General features: G+C 38.1%; 1 protein-coding gene across 1 annotated transcript in view; it reads right to left on the bottom strand.

The window, feature by feature from the left end:
• Positions 1–15,436, bottom strand: part of ryr3 (ryanodine receptor 3) — a 535,616-nt gene that overhangs the window by 331,423 nt on the left and 188,757 nt on the right. Inside the window, exons 13-15 of the mRNA XM_051920096.1 lie at positions 10,866–10,987; positions 8,997–9,177; positions 3,690–3,825 (exon numbers count right to left, since the gene is read on the bottom strand). Coding sequence (XP_051776056.1) covers positions 3,690–3,825; positions 8,997–9,177; positions 10,866–10,987 — 439 coding nt within the window. The remainder of the gene's footprint in view (positions 1–3,689; positions 3,826–8,996; positions 9,178–10,865; positions 10,988–15,436) is intronic.

The following is a 15,436-nucleotide window of genomic DNA, read 5'->3' as shown; positions in this document are numbered from 1 at the left end:
TTGACAGTAGGTGGCAGGTGTTTTTCTTGGAATGTGGTGTTCTTCTTCCGCCATACAAAGCGCTTTTTGTTATGACCAAATAACTCAATTTTTGTCTCATCAGTCCAAAGCACTTTGTTCCAAAATGAATCTGGCTTGTCTAAATGAGCATTTGCATACAACAAGTGACTCTGTGGCGTGAGTGCAAAAAGGGCTTCTTTCTCATCACCCCGCCATACAGATGTTCTTTGTGCAAATTGCGCTGAATTGTAGAACAATGTACAGATACACCATCTGCCCCAAGATGTTCTTGCAGGTCTTTGGAGGTGATCTGTGGGTTGTCTGTAACCATTCTCACAATCCTGCGCATATGCCACTCCTGTATTTTTCTTGGCCTGCCAGACCTGGGTTTAACAGCAACTGTACCTGTGGCTTTCCATTTCCCGATTACATTCCTTACAGTTGAAACTGACAGTTTAAACCTCTGAGATAGCTTTTTGTAGCCTTCCCCTAAACCATGATACTGAACAAGCTTTGTTTTCAGATCTTTTGAGAGTTGCTTTGAGGATCCCATGCTGTCACTCGTCAAAGGGAAGGACAACGTGCAATAGACCACCTTAAATACCTTTTCTCGTGATTGGACACACCAGTCTATGAAGTTTAAGGCTTAACGAGCTAATCCAACCAATTTGGTGTTGCAAGTAATCAGTACTGAGCAGTTACATGCATTCAAATCAGCAGAATTACAAGGAGATCCACATTTTTGGACAGCCTGTTTTTCACATTTGATTTAATTTCATACAACTAAATACTTCTTCACTAAAAATCTTTGTTCGGAAAACACCCCAGTACTCAGATGTTCCTTGGAAATGAAAGACATACCACTGTTATCTTTTTTGTTGAAAGTAGAGTAAATTATTATGAAAGGCTGAGAGGAGTTCCCAAACTTTTTCATATGACTGTATATTTGAGAAACTTACCTAAAAATTCAGGTCAACTTAGCCTAGCTATATAAGCAGACGACATGAGTAGAGGGACCACCAATAAAAAGGGATGGGAATCGATATGGATTTACAAGTATACTATTTTATTTACCACACAACAGTAACTACATAGCAATCCTGCCTTCAACTTGTAGTTCATTATATAAAAACAGTGATCAAAGTCTAACTGGTAACTATTTTTTTCTGTCAATAAAATTGAAGACCCCTACTAGTGAAAATGATAATTAAATTAGTTAAAAAATAATTCATATAGTTATTCATCCACTGATTAATCTGAGTATTAACTTGTCCGTGGTCACATTCTTCCCATGCTCATTGTTTAAAAAAATAAAAATGTAAAACAAAATCAAGCCTGAACATAAATATTAGACAGACAGACGGACAGATATGAAAGGCATTATATAACTGATAGATAAGAAAGGCACTACATGACTAAAAGACAGATATGAAAGACACCATATGACTGACACACAGACAGATACATAGACAAGATTTATTTTATAAAGTCCATCTCATAAGGGCGGAGTGGTGGCTCTGAGGCTAGGGATCTGCATCAGTTAGAATCCCGTAAACACCAGAAATTACTCTACTCCGCTGGGCCCTTCAGCAAGACCCTTAAGCTGCAATTGCTTCGTCCTGGGTATGACGTTAATCTGCATCCAGCCCTGCAAGCAGGTCCTCCAACTTAAATGTTCTAGTGTGGTGCTGAGGTGTGGTTCGTCGAGTGGTGGATGCAGCAATTTGTTATCAGCGCATGCTCCCATCCTCCTCCTCCCCCTTCCATCTCATGATCCTGCTGTATCTGCATGATTTACCTGAGTATATGTGTTAGTAAAACTATCATTTTTATCACTCTGTGGGAGTGTGCATATAAGACATATATGCATATACTATATATATTTATATTATAGTTGTATCCAGCAAGAGACTGAAGGCCCACCCACATGTAGTTCCTTTCCTGTGTTTGAAGTTGCCTGAAGAAGCCCAGCATCCCACAACCATGAACAGGAATAAGTAGATTAAGGAAAAGGAAATTAGGGTAATCTCACTTGTGTTTTAAATTTGACCAACTAAATTAATATAATATCTGCTTCTTACATCAACGCATTTACACCCTTTCCAGTAATGGGTCAGCGAGAGTCTATCTCTCAATATATTACTTAACTATCCACTCATTAAGTGATCCCACCCATCCATCCATTTTCAAACTGACCTTGTCCAATATTTACTTAAACCACCTAATCCAATTTTTATGTCACAAACTGCAGTCTGCTAGAATTGGACTTAAGGTATTAATGAAGACTACTTATTTATACAATCCTATCTTTTAAACATCTTTTGTTTTATTATTATTATAGTTATTGTGCTTAGCCGTCTGTTCAATAAGCAGATGCTTTTATCAAAAACGCCTTTGAATATTTGAGTGCATACAATACATCTGAATGGAAATGCATATGTGAGTGGGTCTTGTCATGCCAAGGACTATTTCCTGCCTTGTGCCCTGTGCTACAAGAAGGTGGTAGTAATATATAATGCACAATAATTTACTGAACTGCTTAGTCCTGTTTCTTTACTTCATTACAGTATCTATTTTGTGAAAAATGTAAGTATAGCAGAAATCTAATACATATAGCTCACAGTGGATGTGTGGGTGTGTTTGTTGTTTATACAAATTCACACGTTTGGTCCAATCTCAACAACATTTGGCACACATATCCAACTTTTTTAGGAGTAGAACACTAGACTACTTAGGAACCCAAAAATTTTAACCCCAGGGATCAAGTTTTAAAGACAGTGCCTTTTCCTAGATTTTTAGTCCTGAAATACATTAAGTTAATTTAATTTGTCTCTGGGAAGGTATACTCTAAGGAACAGCTGAGGGAACCTGGAAGTTTTCCTCTTTACTAAAGTGAGTTTTAAGGACAATGCATTTTCTCAGAATTTGAGCCCAGGTTTACACACATATCCCACTTGGTCAGGAAGAGACACTAGGCTAATTTGGAACCCAAAATTTTGATCCTGGGGGTACCTTGATGGGAGGAGTTTTCCTTTTTAGTACAGAGAGTTTTAAAACAGTGCTTTTTCCCATATTTGGAGCCCTGAAAGAAATTAAATTAATTCAGTTTGTCTCTCAGGGGGTACAGTTTTAGAAGCACCATTTATAGAACTTAGATAGTAGTGCCTTAAAATGACTAACCTGGGCAACGCCAGGTACTGCTTCTACTTCCTAATTATGACAGCATTTGGAGATTATGAAGTAAACAGATGTACTCATGTTAAAAAATCTGTAACCAGGAGCTGAGTTCCTTATATCTTAATCTACATTTCCACTAGACTTTGGCACCATTGTATGTTTGATCACAACCACAATAGGGAAGAAAAAAACGCAAACTTTCTAAAGATGCATGTTTCATGTGATTAAACCACAGTGCAAATGAAACAAATAATCAACAAAAAGAAAAAGTAAAATAAATATACTGCCTGACAGCTAATGGTATATATGACAAAAAACATACTTAAAGCCAAAACAATAAAATGTATTGAAAAGATTTATGCAGTTTAAGTAATGTCTTAATTAAGGTATTAAATATTCTTCTTGTTAAAATAATGTATTTTATCACAGGCAGGTACTTACAGCAGACTAGTGATAAATCCTCAAAGAATGTTTTTGGTACCTCAAAATATTTCCAATTAGACATAACATACCAAGTAACTCATAGAGTAGGTTCAGAATGTCTTTCCATGCAGAGCCAGCATCCTCTCCAGAATACTCCCCAAAATGAGCAGCACTGTTGTAGACGTTGAGCCGGTCAATGCAGTTTGAAACCAAAGTCAGCATTCCCTGAGAAACAAAAAAAAAATTAATTAAAAAAGAAAAAAACACACACATACATACATACATACATACATACATACATACATACATACATACATATATACATACATACAGTGGAACCTCGGTTCACGGCCATAATTCGTTCCAAAACTCTGGTCGTAACACGATTTGGTCGTGAACCAAATTAATTTCCCCCATAGGATTGTATGTAAATACAATTAATCCGTTCCAGACCGTACCAACTGTATGTAAATATATATTTTTTAAGTTTTTAAGCACAAATATAGTTAATTATACCACAGAATGCACAGCGTAATAGTAAACTAAATGTAAAAACATTGAATAACACTGAGAAAATCTTGAACAACAGAGAAAACTAACACTGCAATAGTTCGCCACTCACTAAAAACACTTTTCTTTAATGAGTTTTAAGCACAGGGAAAAAAATGAACATTTGAAAAATCCGTAATTTAATAAACCACCAAGAAAAGTAACATTGCAACAATGCACGATACGAACCAATCGCTGTAAAAAACAGAAGTGAAAACTAAAACAAGCCCAGTGCATTCTTTAACTGCCTTCTCTACCTTACGCGTCCAGCCCTGTCTCTCTCTCTCGCTCGCTGTCTCTCTCGTGTGTATCTCTCTCGCATACCTGTGCGTGTCCCTCTCTCTCTCGCGCCTGTGTGTCTGTGTGTATCTCTCTCTCGCGCCTGTGTGTGTGTGTGTGTCTCTCTCGCGCGCCTGTGTGTGTGTGTGTGTGTCTCTCTCGCGCGCCTGTGTGTGTGTCTCTCTCGCGCGCCTGTGTGTGTGTCTCTCTCGCGCGCCTGTGTGTGTGTCTCTTTCGCGCGCCTGTGTGTGTGTCTCTTTCGCGCGCCTGTGTGTGTGTCTCTCTCGCGCGCCTGTGTGTGTGTGTCTCTCGCGCGCCTGTGTGTGTGTGTCTCTCTCGCGCGCCTGTGTGTCTCTCTCTCTCTCTCGCGCGCCTGTGTGTGTGTCTCTCTCTCGTGTGTGTCTCGCTCTCTCTCGCCCTCTCTCTCTTGCTCGCTCGCTCACTGCACAGGAGAGACTGAACACGTACAAACCGAAAGGGAAACTGGCTTGTTCGTATACCGAGTGTGTGGTCGTGAACAGATGCAAAAGTTTAGAGAACTTTTTGGTCGTAAACCGATTTGGACTTGTTCCAAGACATTTGTGAACCGAGGTTCCACTGTATATATCATCAATAAAGGTCAATGGGCGGAAGGGTGGAGAAGTGATTTGCACTTGCTGCCCTAGGGTTTTAGGGACCTGGTTTTAATTCCCAGCCTGGTCACTGTGATCCCCTCAAAAGCAGTTTCTGATTTGCATCTGATGCTGTAAGGACTGTTTCTACTGCAGGGTTTAATTGTATAAGTACTGTATATCCATCCATCCATTTTCCAACCTGCTGAATCCGAACACAGGGTCACGGGGGTCTGCTGGAGCCAATCCCAGCCAACACAGGGCACAAGGCAGGAACCAATCCCGGGCAGGGTGCCAGCCCACCACAGAGTACTGTATATCATTAGCAAAAATTAAATGCACCACTCTGAATGAAATGACAGCTAAGATCTACATTCTACAGTTAGGATTCTGCCATACCTAAAAGTCAAGATTATGGAGACTATTTTTTAAATAAATATAAATTAAATTTATATTGTAGCTAGCTCAAGACCAAGCAACAGAGCAGCACATATAGCTATCCATCAATTCATTCTCTGAATATGTTTTTTCCATTGCAAGACTGAGAAATTGAGAGTATCTGTTCCAGGAATGAACCCTACATGGGTTCCAAATACACATCGCATCAGCTTTGAGCTGCCAGGTAACTCAGTCTGTATGTCATTGGGATGTGAAATCAGAGTGCTGGAAGAATTCCTAAATGAACTCTGCGACAATGAGCAGATTCCAGAATAGCAAAAATGGAACCCAGGTACCTGACTCTTTAAGGTAAATGTGACACCCACTATAACACAGTGCCAATATTACAGTGAAACCGTCATTCAGAATTTCTGAATTCACAGTTTTCCAGTTCTACCAAGTAAGCAGCACATACTTAATAAACAGCAATTTTGAGGTGAAAATCTAAACTGACAAAAATGGTCAAACCTGACATCGCTGATGATCAGAACAAAAAATCCAAATCCAAAAAACTATAACAGGGCATGTCTTTATACTGTGAACTGAGATGCGGAGAGTAGGGCAAGACGTATGCCCCTACTGGGTCAAAGGCCCAACTCTCCACACTTCAAGCTGTATAGTAAGGAGAGTAAATCCATGAAATGTCAAGTGAACAGTACACTTTGACTATAATGACACCTGTCTGCAGCTTGCAAAATTGCTTTTAATTGTTAATTCTGGTGTTACGAGATTTCATTTTGTCCTCTAACATTAAAATATGTGCCCAGAAGACAGTGTTTTTTTTATAGTCTTGCATTATTAGTTTTAAGTGTTGCCTTTGATATAGAAGACTATCATACATTTTTAAGATGCTCCAACTGTGATAGTGTGTTCTACTCACTTTAAAATGACAAACAAAAGGCAAATATTTAGAGCATTGTGGCTCATTTTGTTAGTTCTGCCAATATTTCAGTCAATACAGTATTTTTAAAAGGTACCATGGTCTCTCCTTTAATTACATATCTCAATAGTTTATTCTGGATTTTCTCGATCCTTTGAATAATGAAGCCATTCCCAGCCACTATCTCAAATGCAAATCTCTAGTAGTTGTCTACAAGTATGTGATTCATTACTGAGGTGAAATGCTACTGCTGGAACAGCATTCTTGGCACCTTTGAGAATTCTCAAGACTTGGATTAGGTCTCCATGTAGCCATTTTAGCTCCAAGAGTTTAGGTTTTCTCCAGCACTAAGAATAGGAGACGTCCTTCAGCTCAGACAGAGTTTATATTTCCTTCTTTATTTTCCAGATTAATCAAAGGTTTGATGTGGAGCACCATTCAGTCTTGGCAAAAACAATTACAATTGCCAGTGCAGACTTTTTGTTTGGAATGTTGAAGCGTTATTATACTGCCCAGATATCTCACTAGATTCATATACTAAGAACCCTGGCAGAAAAACACTTTTTCTTTTTGACATTGCAGCTGAACTGTCAGAGGACAAGAAAACGTCTGATGCTATTACTCATGTTCTTCACTCTTCAATGGTGAAAAGTAAATACTCATGCTGGTAACAAAATACTTGGAAAGCTTGTTGTGTCTTTGCTCCATATCATCTTCAGGATATGCTTTTTTATTAATAGTATAAAAAATGTCTAAAATCAAAGGATGCTGTGGTATTATTAAGGCATTTCAATTAGTGCTACCAGCCAATTAAGTTGACACTTAGCAAATTCATTAACCTGCTGGTGTTCCAAACAAAAAACAGTATCCGTAAATAGTAATTTATTGTAAATATAAAATTTTAAATATACTGCAGTAGTAAACTTAGGGAATTTTCTATCAGCATCTTTATGCTTGTCTAAATGCTTAAAAAAATATAACCTGAACTACTACATTGAACCATTACTCAGCATGCCACTAGACTTGGTTAAAGATAGTGGAACCATGAAAACACAAATTATATTGATATAAATTGCATTTTAGTGAAAATGATTTGGATATATCCTAATGTGTATGGAAAAAATCCTAAAAACTAAATCAACACACAGAAACAATGTTGGCTTTGAAGTGGACAGTTCAGCATGTTTAGTGCTTTTGTTTCTCATTGATCTGGTACCCTGCTGTCCTCAATTGTATGGCCACATTATTATTTTTTAACAAAATAACTAAATATACATTTAAGCAAGCAAGTGTTTAGAGCAATGGAAACAAGCTATGACTGTGAAAAATAAGTACAACTTAAAACAATGCTGAAATTGTTCTTTTAACAACTCAGTGGATAATTCCACTTTTAACTTGTCATACAAATATTCATTAGATTACTATTGGTAACAGCACTATTGGTTATGCTCATGATTTAGATTTTCTGTAAATAAATCTTGTCATGCTTTACTTTACTATTAATTTTTAGTTACCTTTTCAGGATATTTTGCAATGTGATAAGATATTGTGAATAGCATTTAAAAAAAGTGTTTGGTTAGTTGTAAAAAATTACATCTTCCAAGCCTTCTAATTATAACATCATTAGTAGAAACTGGAATGACCTTGCACCGATTCTGTTGAACTACTTTTGAGATATGTTTTTGGGTGTAATTAAATTCCACATAGATTGGACCACCTCCAGTTGGAGGTCATCACCACAAATTCCCAGACAATGCCAATGTACCATACACTTCACACCATTCTGGCAAACCTAGATAATAAAGCCTGCTATGACAAAGTCCTGCTTATACAGTAGAGATGCCTCACGCCTGGACAAACTGGTGAGGAAGGCAGGCTCTATTGTTGGCATAGAGCTGGACGGTTTGACATCCGTAGCAGAGCAACGGGCACTCAGCAGGCTCCTATCAATTATGGAGAATCCACTACATCCATTAAACAGTGTCATCTCCAGACAGAGGAGCAGTTTCAGCGACAGACTGCTGTCACTGTCCTGCTCCACTGACAGACTGAGAAGATCATTCCTCCCCCAAACTATGCGACTCTTCAATTCCACCAGAGGGGGTAAACGTTGAACATTATTCAAGTTATTGTCTGTTTTTTACCTGCATTTTTTATTACTCTTTAATTTAATATTTTTTGCTGCTGGAGTATGTGAATTTCCCCCTGGGATTAATAAAGTATCTATCTATCTATCTAGAGTACAGCTCAGCAGTTAAAGCTGTTGCACCATAAAAGATGATCTAGGGATGCCTTTGGATTTATGGTCATCCTCTGTAAATTGACTCAAAATGTGTTAAAAGGCAGATTTTGGCACGTGTGGATTTAGCAGCATCACATTCTCCATGCTGACCCTCAGCACAGGGTAATGTGTTGAGCCCTCTTCTGTACTCCTTACTCACAAATGACTGGGTGGTCAGTGACAGCTCCCAACCTCACCAATAAATTTGATGATGAGACCACCATAATTGGACTGATCACGAATAATGATGAGATGACATACAAAGAAAAGATTTGCCTCCTGGCCTAACAGAATGTATACACATGACATTAATCTGGATGTTTCTTCCTTATGTCACACTTAAAGAGGTTGTGCTCACCTCATCCTTAAAAAGATTTTGTCTGTTTTTTAGAGAGCGCAGCTTGTTCTGTTTTTCCTCATGTTCCAACTCTTCCTCCGGAGGCTGGAAGTAAGTGATTAGGTCGTTCAGGGTCTGCAGAACCTCCTCAATAGGCAGGGCAATGTAGGTACGGTTCTTTCCACTCAGGTTATCTAGATCCCTAAAACAAAGAAATAGCCACAGACTGAGGAGGTCTTTCTTTTGATGGTAGGACATGACAAAAATAGAAAAAAAAAATTCTTACGAAAAAAAAAAAAAAAGCCTGGACATAACGCAGAGAAAATGTGAAGCACACTCGCAAGTAAACACCAACACACACTCATACAGGATCAATTGGAAGTCTTCAGTTTATCTGACATACATGTCCTTGGAATATGGGAATAAAATGGAATATCTGAGAAAAATCCTAATCGGCATGGGGAGAGTATGCAAACTGCCCTTCTAACTTTGAGCCAAGAAGGAATTAATCCTTTGTTTCTGGAGTTGAAAGATATACAGTAGTGCTAAGTACTGCAGTGTGGAGTATTCTACATGTAAACATGCATCCATTTTTTGTACTCAGTTCATGGTTGTGGGGAATAAGAGTGACTTTGGCTATATTGGGCACAAAAGCAATGCAGGATGAGGTGCCAGTTTATCACAGTGCACACTCACTTACCCATATTCTGTCCAATTTAGAGTTGCAAATCAACCTAATATGTACATCTTTGGGATATGAACATCAACCAGAGCATCTGCAGCTATTTCACAAATGTGTAGAAAAATGCAAAAAGCCCCAAACAGAGAGTGTGCCATGGCTGGAACCTTGGCCCAGGTCCATGGAGTTACAAGGAGCAGCAGTAAGTCATATGAATATGCCTTATCACATGTAAGTAGTAGAAATTATTCTTTACATCTGTTCTCTCAGTGGCAAATTAGAAAGGTTTTTACCTAAGGGTCACAAAAATAGATAAATGGGTGGATGAGTGGATGGATGACTGTATGGATGAAATTAGACAGTAAACTGCAATTACACATATATAACATAACCAAATTAAATTTTATTTAAAGCATGCATTCAAATGAATGTTACACTCTCTGGTTTAGTGGCTAAGGCATGGAACTATAAAAGCACAAGGCTTCAGGTTAAAATTGTAACCTTGGCACACTGTGCAATCCTAATCATTCTATGCTTTAGCTTTAACAATATGTTGGTTCTGTCCATTGGTGAGGGGCTCACCAGCAAATATACAAGAATGACATGAACAGTCCTGAATTTCTGAGCATAACTCAGTTTAGTATATGCTAGTCTCCAAAGATACACCTGATATTTCAGTGGGGAGAGGCAAGGTCAAAATGCCCGATTAACCAGGCATGGTTTGACCATGAACCAGCACTGCTGATGCAGCGGACAGAAAGGTAATGAAATTAAAATAATAAAGTACAAAAAATGATTACACTATCAATCCAAATATACCATCACTTTCATTTCATTTATGTGTTTCAGTTTTTCTCAACAGACATCTAGCTATCCCACTAGCACCTGTACCTCTACATCCTGGGAGCTTCATGTGTAATCTTCCCTTTTTCCAATTCATTTATCTAATTACTATGGAATCAAAGTACTGGGAGGTGTAATTTTCTCCCAAGTAGAAATGTAAGCTGTCAAAGAAGTAGAAATTAAACATTTTGGAAGTACTGTACACAGAAACTCAAGGAAAAGATCCCTTCAATTTATAGCAAAAAGCGTGAGACATTTGTTTTACTAAGTACCTTTCCAAAACATATCACACCACATGGTCGCTTGAAAAATAATGAAAGGTGTTGTCTTAATATCGTATCAGGGCATATCCCGCAGTGGGCTCTCACCTGATAAACTGACTGAAAAGCTTTGTTGTGTTGCGGATGATCCTGGCAGCTCTAGACTCTTCATGCTGGCAGCGTTGCAATATCAATCCATCATCCATGTGGCCTTCTTGGTGAAGTATAGCCTAAGTGGAAAAAGGAAAGGTAAGAGCAAGCAACATGCACCAGGTACAGGGACCTGCAGTACCAGATGAGAGCGGCTTTGCTCTAAAAGCAAGATGAGCCTATAATGATAGAATGAAAGGCAAAAAACAGCAAATTGCAAAGCACACTGCAGCTTTATACATCTTAATAATAAAAATTCATGATGATCAAAAGGCCTCATTAAATTTAGCACAAAATTGAACAATTTTCTTTAAATATTTAAAGCGTCTATCTGTGAAGTCATAATAAACCAGAGGATATCTTACTTGCCTCAGAAGGCTACATATTTCATGGTAACCACTTTTTAAATTAACAGCTAAGATCGTTTAGATACATTTAGTGTCACTGCAACTAGTGAGAGGCTTCAGCTTGAGAATGCAATGTAAAGGTTTACAGGATTACAGGAGCACTTGTTCTCCAGCGGACACTGAAGTTTTTGCTGTTACTCTTTATCTTAAAAGGAACAAAATCTGCAATCACCAGTTAAGTGCTTAACGTTTAGCTCTGAAATGTCAGGCGTTGTATCATAAACAGATGACAACAGTGTGTGAAGAAACAATCAAGCTGCATTTTAGCAGAGTGAACTAGTAGTAGTGGCAGTAGTATAAGCAGTAGTAGTAGTAGTATTGTGATGTACACCCATGTCTGTGGATCACAGTTGGATACACTTGGCAGAATTGTTTAGTCAGAGGTCTATTAGTAAGACATCAGAGGCAGAATTCACTTTAATGAACACCTTCTCACAATCAAGGCTTACAAGGCATATTTTACTGGTAGAGAGCATTCTAAGCCTAAGTGCTGAAAACACAAAAACACAAGTCTTTCAGTTGGACATATATGAGAGTTGCCCAAAAATTTTGCAGCACTTTCTGTCTTCTTCAGATAACTGCCTTAAGGAAGGTCTTTTGATTGCCAGTTCCGCCATTGTACTCTGTTTTCTGTTCTTCTTTTCATTTCTTGGTATGATTTACCATCTTTCAGGTAATATAACACGTCTTATTTTTTATTTAAATACCTGCTTCACAATACTTATTCTCACCTGGACAAACCTGGCATACTGCGAGGATTATGTTTTTCAATTTCTCCATTGCCTCCAATACCATACAGCCATTCCAGGTAAAGGAGTAAACACAGAGATATGCAGGTGGTGAACTTATAGTGTCCTGGATAATGGACTATATTTTGCACAGACCATAGTTAGTGAGAAACAAGGACTGTGTGAACAGCGTTGGAGCATCACAAGGAACAGTCCTGTCTCCTTTTCTCTTTAGCCTGTACACCACAGACTATAAATATAACACCAGGTTATGTCATATGCTGAAATTCTCAGATGACGCTGTACTGACAGTTTGTATTGATAAAGGGGATGAAACAGAATAGAGGAGTCAGGGGGAGAACTTTCTTTCTTGGTGCAAAGAGAATTGTCAGCAACTTAATATGAGCAAAACCAAGGAACTGGTTATTGACTTTAACCACACCAAAGAGACCCCATGCCCAGTCACTATTCAAGAAGTGGATGTAGAGGTGGTGCACTCCCACAAGTACTTGGCGGTCCACATTAATGACATTTAGGTCTCAAAACACAGATGAAATACATATGAAAGGGCGGAGCAGGCTCCTTTTTCATAGGAGACTGCATTCCTTTAATGTGAGAAGTGGCATCATTTATATCTTCTACAAGTACAGTATGTGATGGTCAGAATTATGTGCTAGGCTGGTAACATCAATTTAGGAGAAGCCCATCAAGCAAGCTAATTACAAGGGCAGGCTCCATTATAGGACACACTCTGGACTCTCTGGAGTAGCAAAAAGGAGAATTAAAAGAAAACAGAGTGCCATTATGAACAATGCTGCACATCCTCTCCATGACGCACAAACACTCAGCACTTTCAGCCAAAGAAATTGTTCAGCAGAAGTGCGTCAAGAAATGCTATCGAGGCTCCTTTATACTAATAGCATTATGTCTGTATAGTGCCTCACTAGAACTATGAATGTCAAATCTAAAGTTTTCTTTCTTTTTAAATTTTCTTCCTTTTAAGTAATTCTGGTATGTATTCAGGCCATAGTGTGTTTGAGTATATATTTATTTATGTATCTGCCTATCTATTTATGTATTTATTTATTTAAAGAGCTTGTGTAAAAAGCCAAATTTCTCCATGGAGACAAAGAAAGTTCTGTCTACTGCCCTGGCATTCCTCTTAATTTCTTTCCCACCAGTTTACCCTCCAGCACTATTTTAAACAATCTAACTCCACTTAGTACATCTCACATCGAGCAAGCTCCTTTTTCATTAGTCCTTTCCAGCACATTTTCATTAGACCATTTTATCCATCCAGCTGATTTCTTCTCCATAGCCACATTTCAAATGCTTCCAATCTGTTTACTGCATGTCTCCTTTCTTCGTTGTCCATGTCTCTCCATCATATAATACCATACTCCAGATCATTCTTTTTATTATTCTTTTCTTCAGTGTACTCTCCATTCTATTTGTTAGCAATTTTCATTTGGCACTGAAGGTTACTTTTCACATTACTATACATATTTTAATTTCTTTTTCACTTCCTTCATCCCTTGACAGCATACTTCCCAAATATTTAAAGCTGTCCACTTTTTCCAAGATGTTTTCTACAATTTTTATTATTACTGGTTTTATTGTTCTTGCCTTTGATCACTTTTGCTTTCTTTATACTGATCTTAAATGTGTAATCTAATTTGTTCTCATTAATTTCTGTAGTCCTTATTCATTGTTTTATGTCAATGCTTTATCACCTGCTAAACTTACTAACGTAATTCTCCTTCCTTCAATTTTTACCCCGACTGGTTGTTTATCAGTGCTTCTTTAATAATTCTCTCAACGTAGATGTTAAGCAGGACTGGTGGAGTATCCTTGTCTATCACCTTTTCCTATTTGACATGCCTTTATTAGACCATGTCTATTACTTTTGCTGACTGGTTCATGTATAAGTTCCTAATTAGTCTTCTGCCCCACCAATCTACTCCTATGTCTGTCTATATTCCTAGCAGTTTTACCCAGTTTACTCGGTCAAATACTTTCTCAAAGTACATACTCAAAGCACCATACACACAGGGAGGAACCGGGAAGTGAACTCACAATCTTCCACAGTCTCCTTACTGCAAAGCAGCAGCACTACCACTGCGCCACCTGTGAGGACAATTACAGACTAGTCTTAAACAAAATAAAGATGAGTAAAAAAAAATATGTTTTTCACAGACAATTCATTTTGGGCCTTTGATTTTGCTTCAGTCCGCATAATGTGAAGAAAGACCTGTAAGGACTTCAGTGGACAGTACTGACTTTACTGATGTTCCTGTCTATTCTCTTGCATAGTCATAAAGAAAAGTCCTTTGCAAGTGCTTCTGTTTGCAAAATATTCACGTATGTTCCCTGTGACTTCCAATATGTCCCACCAAACTTAATACCTGTCTAAGGATATTCAAATGTGTGTTCACGATGGGTGCCACAAAGACGAAACGTGGATCACAGGACTGAACTGACACAGCAGTCCTCAGTTTAATTCTTCTGCTATGCAGGCCTGTCTTCTTTCTGGCGCACACAGACATATTAGAACTAAGAAAATGTGCATAGGGACCTCTGTCTAGCTTCATTACATTTGCTGCTGGTAAAACCAGGGTGGGGCTCTTCAGTGTGTGGGGGGCTACTTTCTCATGTGTCACCATGTGTAATAAACTATTAACCCTTGTAAACTAGATTTCTATGAAGACACTGGATGCTGCTATTTCTATGAAGACACAGGATGCTGTTATCCACTTTTAAAGAGCTTGGAGGATAACACCATTGGTGACAAAGCCAACTAATGAACTAAAACTGGAAACCTATTGCTGCTAAATCTTTCTTTGTAAAATGAATTTCTTTGTAAAAGTCTAGACTATACACTATAAGAAAGGCACTCCTTCTGTCTTCCTGTGCTGGTGAAGTTCAAGATTGCTTCAATAAAAAAGCTGAATAGTGCTCCATATGAAAAGTGTTATATTAAACTCCTTTCTAAGCTAGTAAATTTAAAATACTTGGTACAGTCCTCAATTCTTTGAAATGTGAATTGTTTTTTAAAAACAAGTTGTTTATTGCATTTTACTACTGTGTTTAACTGTAAATTGCTTTGAAAATGACAGATGAGTGGACAGCACACACTTAATGGCATTCTGAATTCATAATCCTTTGTGAATATAGGCTGGAAGCTTTTTGCTTTTGTCCCCTTATAAAAAGTGGAGGCTTTACAGCTGCTCCAGACTCTATTTTTAATGGATGTCTGTTTGTTTAGTTCTTCTAGATTCCCCTCAAAACCTGGCAACAGTTGAAAGCACATGCTTGCAATGCACTGGATAAAGAAATATACATTCTCCTTAGCCAACAGATAGGCCTGACCATGCTTTAATGACTCCGTGGAAAT

Source organism: Erpetoichthys calabaricus, chromosome 16, assembly GCF_900747795.2.
Source record: "Erpetoichthys calabaricus chromosome 16, fErpCal1.3, whole genome shotgun sequence".
In the NCBI taxonomy this organism is placed as follows: domain Eukaryota; kingdom Metazoa; phylum Chordata; class Cladistia; order Polypteriformes; family Polypteridae; genus Erpetoichthys; species Erpetoichthys calabaricus.
This window is presented reverse-complemented; position numbering and strand designations above follow the sequence as displayed.